The sequence below is a fragment of the Pelobates fuscus genome, chromosome 3 (genome assembly GCF_036172605.1).
Source record: "Pelobates fuscus isolate aPelFus1 chromosome 3, aPelFus1.pri, whole genome shotgun sequence".
NCBI classification, from domain to species: Eukaryota; Metazoa; Chordata; class Amphibia; order Anura; family Pelobatidae; genus Pelobates; species Pelobates fuscus.
Window position 1 is genome coordinate 164,445,809 of NC_086319.1, and position 20,821 is coordinate 164,466,629.

Sequence of the window (20,821 nt, forward strand, 5' to 3'; positions counted from 1 at the left end):
AGGCGAAGCGAGTGCATCTCAAAGCTGGAGAAAAGGTAAACGTCCCCCACCGCTTTATTTTATTTGGCGGGGCTGCCTGAATCTAAACAGGGAGTCGAATACTAAATCGTTAGGAATACATGTTTGTTAAAAATCCTTTAACAGAGCAAAAGATAATTTCTAAAGTAAACACACCATGCTGTAAGATCGGATTGAAAATTAAACCATTTTTAATATGGAGGCTGACTAAATCGCAGAGAATTGAGCAGTGAGACTGCAGGGTCATGATCTACACATTAAAACTGCTTCATAAAGCTAAAGTTGTTTTGGTGACTATAGTGTCCCTTTAATATAGGTTGGTTGTTTGGAGAGGTTTATCCTTAGTGGTCTTCATCAGAAAGTTATAGCAAACACATGCATTTATACACAAAATGACAAAACAAAATCACAAATTACAGCTCTTTTATTCCCTTATTTTTTTTTAACCTCGTCAGTACTGAAGGGGTTAACCACACTCACATACCGTCATACACATAACAATGTGCCCACAGCTAGCGTTTTTGCGGTTACCGTACTTTACAGACTCTTCAGAATTGCTTTGAAAAATCTCCACTCACCTGCTGTCTATATAATTAACCCCTTAGCTGCAGGACAGGATTGGAATACAGTGAATAGCTCTAGCTCCTGCAGCTATAGGTTTAAACAGAACTGAAATATAAACCATAGCTCTAGAGCTTCTGGTTAAGTTGTTAAAAAGGGGGGAATTATTTTAGAACCCCAGAATAGTCGGTGTACAGATCTTACATGAGCCGCCCCATTGATACATGATCACAGGCAACGGCAACATGATATTAATCAACTTTCTTAGGGCCAACTACTCAAGGGCGTGCAACATATTGCAGGTCTTGTATTAAGGGATAACAAGGTTGCAGATCAGGGTGAAAGATAGAAATCAGAGTGGTATATAGGAAACAGCACCAGTGATTTTGCTGGACTGAAACCCAACCTAAGGTAACAACAAAGAAACAATTTAAAGAGACACACTAGGGCCAAACATCTTCAGCAGGTTGTAAGGCACTACGAGCAAAGGACTTGAAACGGAAGGACACAAGTATTCACACAAGTACCAGGACTGTCACAGAGTAACATGCCAATATCTTAGATCACATTTTGTCTGTTAGTGTTTCAGAGTTTGAGGGAAAACAGGTCTCTATACTATTGTGCAATTCAGTGATTAAAGGAGAAAATATAGCTCTATCGGAGAAGCTTATAAAACAGGGTACACCTGGTTGTGCTACATTGTAGCACAGGAGGAGGGACAATTCCTTAACCAAAAGGAGTTACAGTGACTTGAAACAGTGAGAGGTTAAGCAGCTGTGTCCATTTCAGTTCTTTCTTTTTACGAGACTCCAAGTTCCATCAGGTCCTTTAGTGTCCACACAGCTGCCCGCAATCTGGAAAATCAGGATTATTCTGCTGGCATCCTCTTCTTCACTTTACGATTTCTGCTCAGAAGAATCATCCACGAATACCATTCGTACATACACTCCTTATCAACATCCCAAAACTCCTGCTTCACCAAAAACAAAAAAGCTGCTCAGTTTTTGGTTTCTGTATTAAAATCCAAAAGAGGTTCCCTAAGCAGAGTCTCTTTTCTAAACCCTTGTAAAATCTTTTGTTAAAAATGTCAATCGTCTAAAACTCAAAAAAAGAAAAGAAAACAACCAAAAAGCAATTAGTGCTGAGAAGGGGGGAATAAAAATAACTTGAAAGTTAAAGGGGTGCCCAGAGTGCCACCCCACCATCTCCTTAGCTCTGAAACAAAAAATGAAGAATAAAAAAAGAAAAGAAGTTGGTGGGGGCCCAGATTAGGCACCCTCGGCTATCCTATAATCTACCGCAATATTTAAAATAAAATAAAATTAAGTTTTCTAGAGTTAAAGTGTGGTCAGTACATAACTCTATAAAACTCTGGATAAACTCCTAAGTCACTGCTATATCAGAAAAGCCCAGTGGACTCTTCAGTAACTCAACAATAATCAGTGATTAATAAATACAACTTTCTCTTGTTACCCAACGGGTGACTCCAGCAATGTTCACCATGAATCCCCAACCCTCCCTCCCCAGAGCAGCAAGTCACAAAGTCCAGTGGAGATAGGGGACCTTGCAGTCTCTTGAGGGGATCCAAACCTCATTGAGGGGATCCAGTAACAAGTCCCACACAGTTGAGCCTGCCTCTGTTAAAAGATGTACATAACTTTCTTAAGCATCTTTAACAGATTTCCAGTTCTCTGTGTCTAGAGGTCCTGTATGAAAATTGAACCACTGTGTATTTCTTTAATCCAGAAGAGTTTATTAAGAGCAAGAAAATGTAGCCACGCTTTCTTACTTTCTTTGACCCGTACTTAGACCCATAGTCCTCCAGGTTAAAATGTTGCCACAAGCCTTTTTCCATTCACAACATAAGCTTTTGGGCAGCCACAATCCCACCCAATGACCGGGAGGCTAAATATAAGGGTACTGATTGACTTTAGGTGGGCTCAGAGGGTATCCAGTGTAGACGGTAGAAGTTGGGGATGCTGGGATGTAAGTCTGGTGGGCAAACTGTGCCTGGTATTGGCTAGGGTGGAGGCTTGGGGAAGGAAGTAGTCGAGGGGCCATACTGACTGGCACAATGCTCGCAGGATAAGCTGCATGCCTGGCTGATCCCTGTGATGCCACCAGGTGAGCAACTGTACCAGTGGAGCCCAGGGCAGCAGGTGCGGTGTAGGTGTACAAGTGAGGTTGACTGGGCAGATGAGCTGTGGCTGCCAGATGTGGGTGTACAGCCCCGTGGCTAGGGCTGCTATGTGGAAAGGAGTACGGGGCCTGAGCAAGAGTGGGTGCAATATATGCTTGCTGCCTTCTGTGGCTGTTTGTGCGCTCTGTACTGAGATGCTGAGACACCTGCAAAAAAAAAAAAAAAAACACAAAAAAACATTATATAGCAGACCAAAATTGTAGAACTGGCTGTCTAATAGAAATAGGACATATTTCCCCACTCTCCAGGAGCCATCACAACTTGCCATCTAAAACTCAAATGTAGACTATAGTGGTGGAAATCCCACTTTAGCCTAGTGGATATTGATGATGATGGGACTGTTAGCCTACTAGTTTTTAAGCAGTTTTATGGATTTAAACTAAACACTGAGCACCCACACACTGGGTGCAATCTAAAGGCTAGGTCAAACTGTTAAGCTGAGCAATATTTTCTTTAATAATCGTTAGTGGTTTTAAACAAATTGAACAGTTTTGCCCCATAACCATCAAAAGCAGAAAAAAATGAAGTAAGCCTTTCAAGTATAACTATGAAGACATCTAGTATTTTTTCCTACAAACAAGATACACCTCCTTTTGGGAGAGGTGTGTATACAAAAAGGTGCTAAAGTGAATAAACAGCAGCTCTAGACACTTGTGTGGAATACCCTCTCATCCACACCCAACATTCTAAATCTGTAATGTGGTATAAGTAGAACTTACACATTAAGTCATCTTAAAAGTTTCTGAGCTGGTGGCACCCAGAAATCATATATTTTGCCTTTCTCTAGACCTGGGATTTCACATGCATACCTAGGACATCCAGAGGCTTCTACTGACCTCAGCTGACTCTTGCGTTTTTGCACGACTCAACAATGAGAATCAGGGTCAAGCCACTTTGGACACTGTACAATACGGTAGGCATAGGAGTATAGCTGAAGATGGCTGAAGTTGACAAAGGCTATGTAGCTTGACTGCAGCTCATTGCTATGCTAACTTTTTTCAATCTGAAAAAGCAGTCCCTTCCTTTCCTTATGTATAACTTTGAAAAAAATGTATTGGCAAGAAATAAAAATATTGAGTAGCCAGTGGAAATATTTTTGGACATGACTATTGAAGAAAAAGTAAATGCCTTGAAGAAAAGGAGGGGAAAAAAATGTAAACTATTTTAGATTCCATAGTTGATGCTCCCTTGTAGTTTTGTTGTTTAGTGTCCCTTTAACCCTATGCAATTATCATCCCACGCTTTATTGGTAAGCCCGTGCAGTCTACCATATATGATCTGTCCACATTTACCTGGCTGAGGTTTAGTGGCTGCTGCTGGAAGGAGTGCCCAGGGGCTCGTGGCTGTCGGTAGGTGATTGATCCCACACTGCTACTAGAGGCGTGAGAGGCCGAGGCTAAAGAGGAAGTGGAGGATTTAGGCTTATATGAATGGTGGCTGGTAGTGTCTGTAGAGGAAAAAAAAAAAAACTATTTTGAAAACAGAGATAATCAGCTAATTTATCCATCCATGGACAGAGCATACTTATTAGTTTATTACAGCATTACCTATTAATTACATTATTCACAACAGCAGTGATCCAAACAAAAGTTTTTAGCCAAGTATAGAAATATCTCATTGACTTTTTTTTTGTGTGATCTTTTATGCATTTTATCAACTTCCTTGGACTGTTTAATACAATTAAAACTATAAGCTTTTAAATAAAAAGTAAATCGAAAATTAAAAAAAAACAAAAAACTTTTAATAGGTACCTGGCTGTCTCCTTTCACATTCCAAACGGCCTTCACTTGGCTGGGTCTTTAGAGGTGGCACAATGATGGTGCGTGGGTTAGTAGAGCACGGGTTCTCTGGCTGACATTTGCCATCGTGTGCAGTAGTGTTGGTGCCTCGGTGCTGGCCGTTAGCTGCGTATGGGCTGGTGTTGCTCGAGGAATCTGATATAGGTGAATCGTGAACAGTGACGCAGCTGATTACATTCCTGCGTTGCTTAGAGAGACTGTGGACACAGAGATCAGAGTGTAATACTTCCCATTAGGTAAACATTTAAAAATAAATTAGCTAACGTGTCATGCTATTATAAATGGCATTTACATAGCACCAACTTCTTTGGCAGCATTTTACAATATTATAAATTAAGGGAGTTAACAGCAAATATGAAACTATTACACATTTTGAAAGGAACAATACGTTAATGAGGACCTTGCTCAAACAAGCTTACAATCTAGAGGAGGTGGGGTATAAAACACAATAAGAAGGGCAGAGTGGGGCTTTAGTAGCATTGGAAAGGGAGCTTGAAGTTTTGTGTATTCTCACTAATTAAGTTGAGAGAGTAACAGATAGATAGGAGCGATAGTTACCCAGGAAAGCCATAGGCTTTTCAGAAGTTATGGCATTTCAGGATTTTTTTTAAAATTAAAAACTATGGGGTAGGGTGCTATTCTATAAAAATGGAGCTACCCAAGAGAAGTCCTGTAGGTGTGTTCGTAGTACAGGTATGAGCAATAGACATGAGACATTGGTAGAGCAGAGTGACCGAGAAAGGTCTACCTACAATTCAGTAAAGAAATGTAGTGGGGGAGTGGAGTTGTTGAGAGCTGCCTGCTAACACGTGTAAACCAGGGTTTTTAAATAAACACCCGTTTCATTTACTCAAATATTTTACATGCCCAAAGATCATTTGCATTTCAGGCTTTCAAGGTGAACCTGTGGCAATCCTGCAGTAGTAACACTTTTGCAGTTCAGCCTGCAGAACCAGGTGCTATCCATTACCAGCACAGACAAACAGACAGCAGCGTGCAGCATGGGGAAGGACTGTAAAAATTATAATTAAAATAAATTGGGTTCCCACTTCATAAGGAGATTTAGAGTATTTAAATGCAAGATTAATTTATTCTCTGAAATCTATGATGGGCTCTCGACTGTACTGAATTCTTTAGCTTTGCTTACACTGCCTGCAGGGCACCCTATAGATAGGCCAATCAACCACTAATAACCACTCAAATAACATAGAGTTTGAAATTATTGCTTTTCAAATCCTTCCTTAGTGATCCTTATTTATTGGACTGTGTCCACTGTGATGATTTTGTCTCTTGCAAGACGTTCGGGCTCATGAGTTAGTGGGGGGTGTACAATGGGGGGATGGGCATTTTTCTGCAGTGCAGGGAGGCTTTCATCACAGCACAAGGCTGTGTGCGCTACAGGAAGAAAAGACTAGCTATTCCTCAACGTTGTTGTGGTAACGGAAGTTTTCAGAGCGATGGCTAGGAATGGATTGGGGCAGAAAGTAAAGAGGTAATCAGGCTGCATCCAGGGAAACCAACATAGCTATCTATCACAGCGGGTGGGGGAAGGGTGAAAGTACAAGAAGCAAGGGACATTTGGATTAGGCACATATTCCATTATAACACTGAATACAAAGCCTGACAGGATACTTTCCATGGTAAAGGATTTTCAACAAAGCCCTACCTTATCCATAGGGTCACCAAATTAAACATTTTAACAAAGAGCATTGAAACTGCATTCTGCATGGTTACAATAGACTTCAAGCGCAGTTTATAGGCATCACGATGTTAAGAGAAATATGCTGGCATTAATTAAGTCCAAAATTGCAACCATATCATCAGTTCTTAGCAAAAATAGATCAATACTTTTCAGGTTTCTAATTCGAATCAGAAACCATTTACATAAGGTGCCTATAACACGTCACTTATAATGAGAAAGCTTACCCTGTGGTAAGACAGTACCACAGGGTACGTTGTCAAACCATTCTTAAGCACTTTGACTACTTAACACTATAGTGGGCTATTGTGGCTATGGTGCTTGGAGTGTTCTGGGAACTCTGTTCTACAGACCATTATGAATTTGATCGTTCAGACAGTTGTTTTTCAATTAAGGAAAATAGTGAACTTGTACATTGAATATATATGAATAAAACAATAAGCATGTGTTTTGGATCTGGACAATATTAAATTGCTAGTTGGTTTCTGGAAACGTCAGTGCACCACATACACTCCGCCCTTCGAGAGTTGCCAGATGCGGCATGGTTTCTTGGACAGATGTCTTAACTACATAATGATGGGCAGTACAGAAAAAGTGTAGCCCTGCAATATGTAGAATCCATAGGCTGAACTCAATGCACCCACACATTATTTTAGAATAAGTTATTTAGAGTGGGATTTTTAACTTTTATTTTTTTTTAATTCGAAAAAATGCCTTTCTTCATAAAAGCTACTCTGCCCTCCCTTCCTCCCTACACACAATGCTTTTCTTTCCCTTTTAATTGCAACACAATGCGGTACAAGAGGTCATGACTCGGGTTTCTGTAGCAATTGTAGGTTTGCTGCTAGCTTTGTACAGACAAAAGCCAGAAAACTACATCTCCCAAAATCACTTGCTGGCACATAAAGCACTGTGAATGGGATAAGCTCAGCAGTCACATAGAAATGTAAGTCACATACTACTAATGAGAACTCACTGCAGCAGCTGTAAATTGGGAGATTCATTACAAAAGGATGCAAATTATAAGAGGGCATCTTTTTTATTATGCATTTCAATGTATTGGTTTTTTTGTGCATATTTTGTTAATGTATTATCTACATTATGCGTTAGAATTGGTAAACAAAACCTAGAATGTCACTTCAATTAATCAAAAAGAAATCCCAAAGTAGCTGTCTGGATTAGTTAAAGGTATACTATAGTGCCAGGAATACAAAGCTGTATTCCTGGCACTATCGCTCCCCTTCACCCTCCTCCGTGTTAAATGAAGGGTTAAAAATCCTTTGTTTACTAACCTTATCCCAATGTCCCTAGGCGCTGGGTCGACGCTTCACCCCCTCTGACGACCTGTGATGACAGGGCACTAATGCGTATGTGCGGTAAGTACTGTGCGCGCAGTAGACCTCCCCATATGAAAACATTGAATCAATGCTTTTCTATGGGGAAAAATCTGACGCTGGAGATCCTCATGCAGAACGTGAGGATGTCCAGCGTCAGATACCGGACCAAACATTCGTTTCAATCCAGGAAGCACCCCCTCCAGACAGCTAATGGAGGCAGACTTATAGCTGCATTGCAAACATTGCAATAGGGACAGTGCACCCAGACCACTTCAATGAGCTGAAGTGGTCTGGGTGCCTATAGTGTCACTTCAATGAGCTGAAGTGGTCTGGGTGCCTATAGTGTCACTTTAATTGACATTTCTCCTGTGGTATATGAATGCTACATAGCACAGACTACACTGCAACGCATGGCCTGTACAGCCCATCAAAATAAATAAGTTTCTGCAAAAATAGGCTGACCCAATCCCTACCTCAGATTTATTTCAAAGCCATTTTACCTGCTCATAATACATGAAATTCCCAACTAGCTATACAGAAAAATGCATATTGCTTTTTTTTTTATCATACACTGCTAATCAGTGTATGATATCATTATTCCAGTGCATGTTCAAAGTTATATTTTGAGGGGTAAAAATTTTTGAGTTCCCTTAATAACAGTGAGTTTCCTTGCTTCACCAATTTCTCTTTGTTCCACAACTATTGCACAAACACAGCAACCACTAAGCCATTCTAGTTGTTTTAAGACTACTTTTTTAAGCACAATTAGACCGGTGAATAGAATTCGAATTATGTTTAACCACTTCACACCTCAACAATTTATGCAAAACCCTCAGGCCATCAACTTCCCCTGTTGCCACTTGTCTTAACTCTCCAATATAACCTTTAGAATGTAGGCTTAAAAGCAATAGCATACTTTGTATAAAAGTGCTGTTAACACTAAATTTTAAAAGAAAACTATAGGGGATTTCAGCATGACGTCACAACAGTGATAAGTGTTCTTCGGCGTGGCAAAAGTCGAAGCGTTCTCCAAAGAAAGCGGTCCATTTCAAGCGTGATCGGAGTTTGGAGCCGGCATGCTGAGAGTTGCGGGGAGACGGGACAGGCCAGTGGGTGGGAGCGGTCCCTTGGAGCGGCCCGGGGTGCTTGGGCAGGCGGTGTCTCTGGAGGAGCATGGCTGGCGGGTCTCCTCTACCGGGTCCAGTGCTGGGTGTCAGGAGATCACTCACACTGAGTGTCTGGTACCGGAGAGAGTGAGTGCATGCTCAGCCCACATTAAGCCAGGACTGCCTGGGAGTTTGCAGGGTGTCAGCTTTGTGCTGGGGAGATGGCTGGCAGTGATAGGTGGATATTGTGTCTGGTGAGAGTGGCATGGCGGTATGTGAAGAGTGGGGTGCCAACTGTGTGCTGGTATAGGGGACATGAGGATGGCTGACAGTAATAGGGGTTATCGTATCTGTATTGGGGGTGAGGAGAGTGGCATGGCAGTATGTAAGAAGTGGATTGCCAGCTGTGTCCTGGTATGGGGGATGGCTGGCAGTGATAAGGTGTTTCACAGTGACTGCATTGGGGTGGTTTTTGGGGAATGGCTGGCAGTGATAAGAGTGTATCACAGTGTCGTTTTATTAATATCCATTTGTACGCAATGTATGTGAGTTTGTTGGTGTTCGTGTGTATGTAATATAAATATATGAGTATGTTGGTGTTGCCGTGAATGCAATGTCACTGTGTGTATCCCATTGTCCCTGTGTGTGCAATCTAAGGTATAGCTGCCAGCTATCCTCATTATCTTTCTTCAGACCCCATTATCTCTCTCTCGAGCACCCCATTACCTCTCCCAATTATCTCTCTCTTGTTTCTCTATTATTGCTCCCCCATGATCTCCCTGCTGCTCCAAATGGAAGCTGCGCGCATTCTGCAACCCGGAAGTATCTTTGCAGAAATGTTTACAAACATTCTGAACGCTCGTATAGCGTTAGGAATACAAAAGTGTGTCCCTCTGCCAAGTGTTGACAAGGTTAAAAAAACAAAAAACAGCAATTAGGAGAGGCTAATGGGCCTTTGTGGTGCGTATTAGGTCTTCCCCATAGGAAAGCATTGAACCAATGCTTTCCTATGGGGATTTTGAGGAACGTTAAGAGTTAAACTCTGTGTAAATGCAGGCAGCGCCTCTAGTGGCTGCCGGGGAGACAGCCACTAGAGGCAGTCTTAACCTGGCAATGTAAACATGTTCTCTAAAACTGCAAAGTTTTACATTGCAGGGCTAAGGGGACAGGGACACTACACCCAGACCACTTCAATAAGAGGAAGTGTTTTGGAGGTCTATAGTGTCTGTTTTCTCCTCATTGCACTGTATATACTGGATTACAATAGGATCTTGTTCCTAAACCATATGGCTAGTCTATAAAAAATAACTTTGGTTTAGGCCTTTGTGAAGAAGCAAAAAAATAAAAAAATCTGCAAAAAAATTATTTAAAAAAAAAAAAACACACACACAGAATGTCATAGCACATCCGTCTCATTTACATTGTAAACACATGCTAGAAAATATATTACAATCAGCTCTCGTTTCAAAATATGACTGGCTATTAAATATAATCACTAAACTCAATATTCATTTATCAATGGAAAGATGAAAGGGCTTGCAGGGAACGCAACCTGCACATCTGAGGTTTGGTAGCTGAATTATTTATAAGGCAATTATTAAAATATAGCACAACATTAGAAACACATCACGGCTAAGACCTGTCGTGACATTGTTTTTGTTTGAGAAGCTTAAATTCTTTACTCTCCTAATGAACACTTAATGATAAAAAACACGTCATAGGTTCAGCAATAGTAAAGGGGACCCAATATCTCTTATAAAAACACCATACAATATTTCCTTTAAAATGGAGTGTACATTGTTGCATAATAGTGCATCACCTGGAGTTTTTGTTTGTTTTTTTAATTCTTTATTTTATTTGTGCATGAAATATCACATTTAGCACACCATGCCACAACAGCAAGAGCATGCAGAGTAAAAAAAAAAATATTTGCATTAATTAGGCAGGGGAAAAAAACTTTGCACATTTTTGGGTTAACGCTTGACACAGAGTTATATCCAAACTGATTACTAATGAAGTAAGAAACAGGATTCGCCTGAGACAGGGTATAATGAAAGTAGAGAGTATTGCAGGCTAGTTGTTCACAGGTTGGCTAAACTGTCTGTGTGCATAACATTTAAATCAGGCTTATGGTGCTTGCAGATTATGGCTACGGGCTATTCTGTTACAGTCCTAATCGATACATCACATTGCTAAACATTTGCGATAAGTTTAAACACATATTGCTTATTGGCACATAGTAATTATAGGCTTATTTTGTTAAGATCTACGGTTTGATGGGTCTCTGTTTAGGAGGCTACAGAATGGCAGACACAGCGTCCGTTGTAGTAGAGGTTTTGGGTATGAGCCTTTGAGAGTCCCGGCCTTTGTGCCCGCCGTCAGCCTATGCCCAGCGCTGGGATAGATGATTGGGGTACTTGGCAGTCCTGCTGGGGCACAGGTAGGGGCAGTATCGCTGGTTCCGGTGGCTGGCTTGTCCGTCTGTCTCTGTGTAGGTCTGCTTTTTTTATGTTGCAGGTAAGTGGGGTCTCTTTCAGATTCCCTGGGGCTTTCCGTGATATCATACGGGTTCGGAGCAGTGTGGTGGGCTTGCCCGTAGGTGGTTGCGTCGTGGGTCTCGGCTTCATGTCGTAGCCGCGGGGAGCCTGTGGGCCATATCGGATTGGTACCTTTGCGCGGCGTGTTCTGCAACCTCTGTGCTCCGTGCTGCATTGGGAGCCCTTATTCTCGGTCTGCTGATCTTGCAGTTTTCGGTTGCAGGATCATGGGCCCCAGGGTTTGCAGGTCTGCGGTCCGCCCTGTGGGTAAATGGGCTGTGCTTTAGGGGCAACTCTTGTTGGGCTCCCGGCCCAGAAGGGGGGCAGGTAACAGGCTCCACTCCACCTGTCCTCTGCGGCCCAGGGGGGGGTACGTAGCTTCTGTTGTTCAGCCAGGCGGTCCCAGAAGGCCTGGCATACTGCCTAAAAACGAGCCTCGAAGGCCTCTCCCCAGGTCTGGGCCGCCAGGTTCGTGCGGGTTAATCGAGATGTCTGCGGCGGCCATCTTGGGCAGGCCGCGTGGTACACCGGGCTCCCCTTCTCCTCCCAGGTTCACCGCTGTTTCTTGTTTAGCAGGTGCCGGGATATCCCTCGCCGGCAGGGGGGGGGGGGGGGGGGGGGGGGAGTTGTGGGGAGACTTCAGGCTTCGTAGACAGCTGCGGGATGGAGGATCAGCCGCGTCCCCCGCCCGTGCTGTGAGTGGGTCTCATGTGGGTCGTAAGTCTGCCCCGGCTGTAACCGCCAATTTCGGTCCGGTGCTGCTGGTAGTTTGGTGCTGCTGGGTCCTGTGGTGTTCAGGGTTTGTCTGCTATAGGGTATTTGCCCAAATCTCTAGTTTTTAAATCGATTTGTTGTCGATTTAGAGCCCATTTGCGCAGAGCACTCAGGATATGCGACCGGTCCGGTCGGCGGTTAAGCTCCGCCCCCTGGAGGTTTTTTTTTATACACCTTGTTCTAATTCTGTCTTTCAGGGAATACATTTTAATGTAGAACATATCTATAGAATTTGCGATTTCTCTAAAAATCAAAGAAAAAAGTTACCTGCGCTCTTTCCCAAATCCCTATGTATATTTAAACAAATTGAGGTTTTTAGTTACCTCCAATGGCCATGAGAGGGTATGCCCACCTGCCACGTCAAGGCAGACCTCTTAGGTGGGTCCTAACTCTAACCATTCACACCTCAACTCACCGACACACTCACACGTAAAACCATGCAACTTGTGCTGTACCATCAAATGTCTAAACGTGCTGTTGCAATGATATCTTTCAAACTGCATGTGCTTTACATGGTAATGCTATATCTTTTCGTGAGCTGAGAAAAATAAAGAATTAAAAAAAAAAAAAAACTCATTCACCTTGCTTCCTTGAGCTTCTGGCAAAGATATCTCTAATGAGATATCCGCCGAGGAGTAATGGGAGTTTGAGCGCAGGACTTGTTTTTTTGTATTTGATTTCTCTAAAAACATTTAAAATAAGGCTTGATAATTTTTTTTACAGAGAACAAGTACACGTAGCTAGTAAGCATGAATAAATTCTCACGCATGCTATCTTAAGTACGGTGATTTTTTTTGAAAATTTTAATTTTTATCCATTTATAAGACGGGACTGCTATTGTGGACACATGCTTTACTGTGATTGGCCAAATGATGGACTTACCTCGGGGCTACATGTTTCTGTTCTTCCTCCTCATCAGTGTCGCTGCTTATAGTGATCACACTCACAGCTGGACTAGGTGTGTCCGGAATAACAATTGTTTGCCGTTGTCGGTCACGAGATACAGCTCCAGAGCTTTCCCCCCAGCCACAAGTAATGGAGGGCCCACAAGCAGCAGAGTTTTGGGGTACTGAGCAGCGTGGCGGAGTGTTCTCCTTCACACGTTTGGAACGTTGAGGAGAAGTGAGACTTTGAGTGGAGGACACCTCGTAGGTTGAGGAATTCCTAAATGATAAGAAACAGAGGAAACATTTAAAAATGGAAAATAAATATTTGCAGACAAAACACACAAACAAATACAGTTAGGTACGGAAATATTGGAAGTCTTGAACGCGTGGACATTGACAAATGCTGGGGTTCCTCTTTGAGATGCTTTGCCAGGCCTTTATTGCAGCGGTCTTCGTTGTTGTTATTTGTTTGTGAGTCTTTCTACCTTAAAGGGACACTATAGTCACCAAAACAATTACAGCCTAATGTTGTTGTTCTGGTGTCTATACCATGTTCCTGCAGGCTTTTTGTTGTAAACACTGCCTTTCAGAGAAAGGAACACCTCTAGTGTCCACTCCTGAGATGGCCACTAGAGGTGCTTCCTGGTCAGTGCTGGCTCATGGAAATGCTGAACTTGTCTCGTAGCGATGCATTGATTAAATGCATCTCAATGAGGAGATGCTTATTGGCCAGGGCGAGATAATCAGAAGTGACGAAAGCATTGTGATTGTCAGATCATCACTTCTGATGATATCAGCCAAAGAGGCTCTTGAAGAGTGCTCTTCACTTGGCTGGATGTTGTGATGGGGTTTTTCTGTACCATATAAAGTATCCTACGATCATCCATCACTGTCCAGTTATTTTTGTGTTGCAAAGCTTACCAGTGCGTTCTTGGTTTTCCAGAATGTACTAAACTGTTCTAATGTTCCCTCTATCTCTCTGATGAATTGTTGTTGTTTTGGGTTTGTTTTTGTTTTTTTACAACCTAAGGGTGGCTGTTTCACTTGCATTGAGAGCTCCTTTGAATGTTGTGGGTTAGCAGAAACAGCTTCCATATGCGAATGCCCCACCTGGAATCAACTCCAGACCTTTTATCTGCTTAATTAATAAATAAAAAAAAGCTTTTGAGCCAATTGTCCTATTGCTTTTGGTCTGTTGAAAAAGCTGACTGACTGCACTTAAAGCCCATTATCGTTATTTAACTGTAACTTGAATTTATTTTGGTTAACAGTCAAAATAACAAAACTTATGTCAGTATGCAAATAATTACAGACCTAACCTAAGAATGAATGTGCTGCTAGTACCATAGGGAAAATATAAATACTATATAAAAAATACTCCTAGTGCACCATGCAATCGGCAGGCTACAACGTAGAAAGCTGGAAGACCGGGACTCTTAATATTAGGATATAATCACAGCAACTGATACCAGAGCTAAGGTATCCATATTTTAGCTAGAAGCCCAGCAATGTCCATCTTTTAAAGTCATGGCTTTCATGCAGACCTCATGGAGGAGTGGTGTTGCTTCTTTCGTGAAGAGGAGGAGCTGGTTGGTTGTTGCCTCATTACGTGAGCCACACCCACATTCAGGGGCTGTGCCGAGGGCAAGGTCATGTGACTCGCCAGGAGCGCTGGCTGCTGCATGATAGGATTGTAATGGGCACCATGTGCATGGGAATTCCTGGAAAAGATAAAAAATGAAATTATCTAATTGAAGAAACATTTTGTTTATATTAAATGTTAACGGTATCATAACATCTTAACACATGCACCATCTTTTACAGGAGTCTCTTTTGGATGTAGTCTTGACATCCACAATGAAGCACTTGCTAGAGCTGAAATCGGAGCCAGCAGGAGAAGAAGTAACACAGTATGCCACCATTCCACCATTTGTCTTGGATGTATGTACAGCACTCATGAAACAAAACATACATTTTAATCAAAATCTTATCTGTAAATATACATACCTCCAATCTGCCAACTGCTGGGAGCTTGCCATGCTTTCTGGAATAACGGTGGCATGCTGGACTGAGGTATGGGTAGCCACGCCAGCCAATTGTTGCCAAGCCGGGGGAAGCAAGATCTGCTGGGTTCCACTGGGCCACGCCTGCTATGGGGAAAACACAATAAATGCAGTAACAAATAATAAAACTCTTTGGGCAAAAAAGTGCAACATTCTCATCATTTCATTTTACCTAAAATTTTTAGTCTAAAATCTTGTAAAATGTTGCTACAAGCCTGTATGCCTAACACTGCACAGCAAAAATAAAGAATTAAAAAAAACGAAAAAAAAAATAACACTTGCCAAAATATTGTCAATTGCAGAATATAATTAACATTACAAAGGAACTGGGATTAAGCATGTGCTATTATTTAAGTGACTATGAAAGGACACAGGTGTTACTAAGTCCATGTTAATCTAGACCAGATGGCAAACATTCATCCACTTACACAACAAAGACAGTTCAGAAGTACCAATGGATTTAGAAAGACAGATTCTATGATCTGTGCATCACAACTCCAAGCAAACTGAACCAGATTTCTGAGAGCTGGAGTTTAATGAAATCCAATGATCAGCTGCTAAACACAGCACTATCCGGTTTCCCTGTACCTGAGTCAGGAGCCCTTGCTGAATCTGCAGAGCCTGCGCACCAGCTGCCTGGGTGACAAGCGGAACAGTGTTCTCCATGCGCACAGAGTACCCGCCATGTTTGGAAGGAGAGGTCTGCAGCCCTGCAAAGGCAAAGGAAATGATCAGGAAAATTTGCAGAAAAACCAGTAACCAACTAAAAATGTATTATTTTCTCTCTGACTGTCACCGGTGTAAAATATCTTAAGAATCAGTGGATCCCCCATGTAAATTTAGGTAAAGGGGACATCATGCCAACAGAAAACAAAAACAAATTAAAAGAAACTGGAAGCATGTGTGTTTAAAAATATATTATGTGTTAAGTGTTGCTACTAAAAATAATGGGTTTAATTGTTGGTGGGGCCTGGCTATAAAGGAGCTTGAAAAACTGGAAACGTAAAATTTGAAGACAGTAAAAAAAATATTTTAAAAAAAATTAACCATTCAAACTCTGCAAAACCAGATTAGCTGCAATATACTATTAAACGCAAACTTCAAATATTTAAGTCATTTGCATGAAATTATTGTAAAATTACAAAAAGTTTAATACACAAGTATGCAACGCAGTGTGAAAACCACTGAAAACAAAAATAGCACACCAGAACTCTGGCATACAAGCTTGGAGGTGTAGATACTGCAAATATATGTTTTATTACTAACTGGTGGACAGTTCTCAGAGAGTCCGATATTTCTTAACATATAGAAAGAAAAATGTGATATAAGGGGATAAATAAGAGCAGGTGGTCAATAAATACCACTTATTTGTGCCCAGTAACGTCTAAATATACTTTCATGTGGATTCTCAAAGGCAACAACACAGAGGAAATCGCATTGATGCAAACCGTATATATAAAGTTGGAATAAAGGACTAAGATAGAAGAAAGCATATTTTCCTGTGTGTTAGCCCCTCCCCTCACAGCAGAAAAGAGAGCAAGATGTGGTTTAAGAATGTTGATTTATCTGTCCTGAGCCCCATGACAACAGATAAATTGTGCTTTTCGCAAACTAAGTTCTTAGCATTTTTGAAATTATTATTTTAATAAAAGAACAAACTTCAGAATTTTACTATTTTTATCACAAAATGGAACCATCGTCAGATGACCAAACCAAGGGGTTTACAAGCCTTGTACTCCAGATATTGTGGACTACATCTCCCATAATGCTCTTACAGTCATAATTCCTGCAACACATCCAGGGGGGGGATGTAGTCCACAACATTAGAAAGCCGAAGCTTGCCTACCACTGATCTAACCCTTCACCTCTCACATCATACACTGCATCCTATACCAGTGGAGGACACATATATAACAGTAGAGCAACTATAAGGGCACAACTCGAGTTTTTATAACATAATTCATCAACATAAGCAGTGTACAGGTCTACCTTCATTGGTCTAAATTCATCTTTTGTTGGTAGTGTATAAATGTGATTGGACAGACCACACAAGGGTGGGACCCAATTTAAATAACTTCTGCAGAATCAGTATCACATCATTTTAAAGCTGGAATGGTGGTGCAACTCTTCTCTACTCTATCATAAGTTTTTACCTTGGAAGGCTGGCGGGCACACAATCAGAGCCTGTTGGAAGGGGTCCGGCCGGGCACATAGCTGTGCTGCCCCTGTTTGCAGAGGCATACTCCTTTGAGCAACGGCTGCCATGGATGCAGCGGAAGGCTGAAAAAGGTGCCGAATGGTTAGTCGTGTACACACAAAAAAAGTCTCAGAATATTCTTTATATTTCTTTATTTCAAGGCATAGACAACATGCAGACCTTGAAGTAATAAATTATCTAGCAACACGTCAGTATGTCATTAACTATAAAGTTGTTTCGATAGGAAGGTCATTTTAAATGTATCCTTTAACTTCAATAGAGTCAAATTCACAGGTTGCACTCTTGGGACGTGCTTCAATTATGTAGAGGAGACAAAAGCGCTATATTGTTTGTGATGCATTTAAAAATTACAAGTTGGAAGGAAAAAAAATCTAAACCTTCCTGATACTGGAAACATTTGTGATTCTTCATATTACTTCATTCACCGTTTGAAAAAACAGCGTTCAATGTCTATTAAAATATATAAGATAATGTACAAAAAAAAAATCTGGGGCAAAGTTCCTAACGTAAAGCAATCACCACAGAGACCAACAGTAAATACTGCTGACTGTACTGCATTTAGCACTTTGCTCCGGAACTAAAAAAAATATATAGTAATCTTAAATCTGCTAGACATGCCAGGTGGGAGGGCAAGAATTTTGTCTAAAAATGGAAATACTATAAATCAAGACATTCTGAAGCATTCAAATAATGTAAACTATTTAAAAAAAACAAAAAAAAACAACACCTTCCTATGTGCTTACCTGACTATGCACAGTGTTAAGCTGATTGCTAAAGGTCATGGTGAGGTTAGTGGATGTGCTGGGGGCCACATGTGTAATAAAAGGGGTTTTGCTGTGATTCACAGTGTCGTATATATTCACCCGTCGCTTGCAGATCTCCATGTTCTGGAAACAGGATTTTACACTGTGGAGGGGGAGAGAGAGAGAGAGAGAGAAGGATGGTGTGATGGAATGATATGAAGAAGAAAGGAAGGCAAGAAAAAAAAAATATTTCAAAAAATTAATTGGTTTGAGATGGAAGGATGGAAATCAAGTGGATAAGTAGAAGAGAGGAAAAAAAAGAAAAAACAAAAAGCTTGAACAAACAGAGAAGTGTATGAGGAAGAATTAGAAAATAAAGAATTACGGAAAAAAGCCTTCAGCTTAAGAACATAGGCGTAAATCATAATAACTGGTTCTGAGAAACTATGCTAAGGGCTTCTTCACAAATAATCTTTTAGATGCTGGTTAAAATCAACAAAGCCTCTTCCCTTCTCCTCCCCACCTAAACCCGGATTTCCTTTTCTATGTTCCCAGCCCCTTTCTTGCTTGGACGTTGGTCAACCACATCGCTCTTCTATATTAACCTTGCTTCTCTCCCCCAATTTTATTCACTTCTCTACTGTCCAACTTTTTCCAGTCCCCTTTTGTGTAAAAATTGATTACTTTTTCTTGTTGAGCGGGTAATGTTTAATTTAATTTTCACAATCTGCACAAAGTAGTGCCCCCTTCACTCTACATATCTGTAGAGGTCATTGCACTTTTCTAAATATTTTTTTTTCTTTTGACCTATACAATTGTGGGCCAGCCAGTAGACATGTTTTTTTGTGTGTGCCTTGTCTGTAACAGTGAATAACTGTTACTGTTCACTGTAACTATTCATTATTATGCTTTTTGAGAACCTGACCTTATCACTTGCCAAAACTCATAAATAAAGACATTTTTTTACAAAATGAAAAACACGACAGCCAACTTCACAGAAGAGCTAATAAGATAATAGCCAAGGAAATAGAATCAAAGTGACTAGTGAATAATCAAAGTTATTCACTAAACTGAGAATGCAAACAGATTTTAAAATTCAACTTTTAGCTTGGCCACTCTGGCCTTAAATTTGAAATTTACTTTGAATTCTGACTTTGGAGAATATGCCTGTTTGTGTGGTAAATTAAGCCAACTAAGACGGTTTTGATTTGTTAGTGTTGCATTAGATAAAGGGGTTTTTATGTGGTTGCCAAGGTCATAGCTCAAGGAAAGCAGGACAGTCACTTTTGCGGACCATGTCTCCATCTCCCTAAGAAAAAAAAACACCCAAAATATTTGGCAGCTGGTGGACTAACAGGAAAAATGGTATAGTTTCATTTTCTTAACATCTAGTGCTGGATGTTGGCTATAAGATTTAAAAGCACTGTAAATATTATATGAAGCTTGCAACTCTGTTCAATCCTCATACTCCACTTGTATACCAATAATCTTGTTATGACCACCCCTATACCTAGCATTAATTTTAAGTCCTGTTCCTAAGTGCCCCCTCCACTGAACCAGGAAGACGCCATACTGTGAACTATGCGGAAAGTCCAGAAGATGTTGCATGGTGACGAACGGATGGCCAAGAGCCTCAATGGGGGTTATCCTCTTGTCAGCATCAATAGTCAGCATCTTCTTCAGAAGATCGATGAACTCTCGTCTGTCTGCCTTCTCAACCAGCAAGTCACTGCCCTCCAGATCTGAAGTCATATTCACCTGAAAAGGAAGAAAACCCCAATAATTTAAGTGATGATAACGGGCTTTCTGTACCTCGTCTGCTTTCATAAAAACATACAAAAAGGGCACATTTTGCAACTGCCAAAATTACATCTTAATTCAGCTTTTTTTGTACTGCTTGCATAAAAAAATGACACAAGGATATGATTAAGAAGTAATGTAACGTTTGGTAAGTGTGTTATGCCCAGTCATACCTGTGCCATGTCATCTAAACAGTTGAAGATGTATTTCCTGGCTTCTTTTGATTTGATACCAGTCTCTGTTTCATGGTCATCAGGTGTCTAGATTAGAAGAAATAGTTGGCCATTAGATTTTGAAACAAGCAAATTCAATGTAGCACCCTCCTTTACTCCAATGAATTCCATGGTCCTTAAAAGATCAAACCAATTAAAAATACCTTGCCGATACAATTAGTTATCCCAAGAGCTTTTCCCGATCCTAAGCCTGGATTCCTATAAATGCATTTAAATACAAACGCAATCAGCCAAGGGTCCTAAGAATGTTCCTACTGAAGCATTTAATAGAACTCTATGAATGCGCATTGTTTTCTGGCTCCTCAGAGGAATAAGGAAAGAAAAAATTATTCTAACAAGCTCCAAAATACATCCAATTTCAAAATAGTGATTAAAGTTAAGTACATCACACAGTTTGGAAGTCAATATTATCCAAATCAATGAGGCTACAACCTCAGGTATAAAATGTGTCAAGAATCAAACATGTGACCCTGATATATGAACTGAGGTACTGCGGCTGAAGCATCAGTTTACAAACTTATACAGTATACTAATGTCTAGCGTGACATTGTATAAAGCATGTGGACCTAACTGATTTGGAGGTGGGAGTGGATGTAAAAGAGTGCCCCTAGTACTCTTTCACAGGAGTATGCATTGACCATCTATAAAGTTATCGAGCCTTGTTGCAAATCAATTACTTTTTATGTACAAGCGACATTGTGAAGGAATGCCTACTTCACACATTCGGCTAGACTTGCTGCATTAAGACAGAATGGACGAATAAAAACAATGCAACCAGGCAGACCGTCCTGTTGTTGATAGTTTGTAGATTTTTACATGTGCATATTTAAACAGACAAGTATTTAT

The 20,821-nt window shown here is 40.9% G+C and overlaps 1 protein-coding gene across 3 annotated transcripts in view; it reads right to left on the reverse strand.

The window, feature by feature from the left end:
* Window positions 1–424: 424 nt before the first annotated feature.
* Window positions 425–20,821, reverse strand: part of HIPK2 (homeodomain interacting protein kinase 2) — a 72,607-nt gene continuing 52,210 nt past the window's right edge. For 2 of the 3 annotated variants that reach the window (XM_063447621.1, XM_063447622.1), the window contains exons 5-15: window positions 19,916–20,002; window positions 19,516–19,700; window positions 17,943–18,105; window positions 17,135–17,261; window positions 15,570–15,691; window positions 14,926–15,068; window positions 14,463–14,639; window positions 12,914–13,195; window positions 4,531–4,775; window positions 4,072–4,226; window positions 425–2,925 (exon numbers count right to left, since the gene is read on the reverse strand). In XM_063447621.1, the coding sequence (XP_063303691.1) occupies window positions 2,485–2,925; window positions 4,072–4,226; window positions 4,531–4,775; window positions 12,914–13,195; window positions 14,463–14,639; window positions 14,926–15,068; window positions 15,570–15,691; window positions 17,135–17,261; window positions 17,943–18,105; window positions 19,516–19,700; window positions 19,916–20,002 (2,127 nt within the window). In that variant the 3' untranslated portion in view covers window positions 425–2,484. The remainder of the gene's footprint in view (window positions 2,926–4,071; window positions 4,227–4,530; window positions 4,776–12,913; window positions 13,196–14,462; window positions 14,640–14,925; window positions 15,069–15,569; window positions 15,692–17,134; window positions 17,262–17,942; window positions 18,106–19,515; window positions 19,701–19,915; window positions 20,003–20,821) is intronic. The other variant, XM_063447623.1, reaches the window with a different exon arrangement.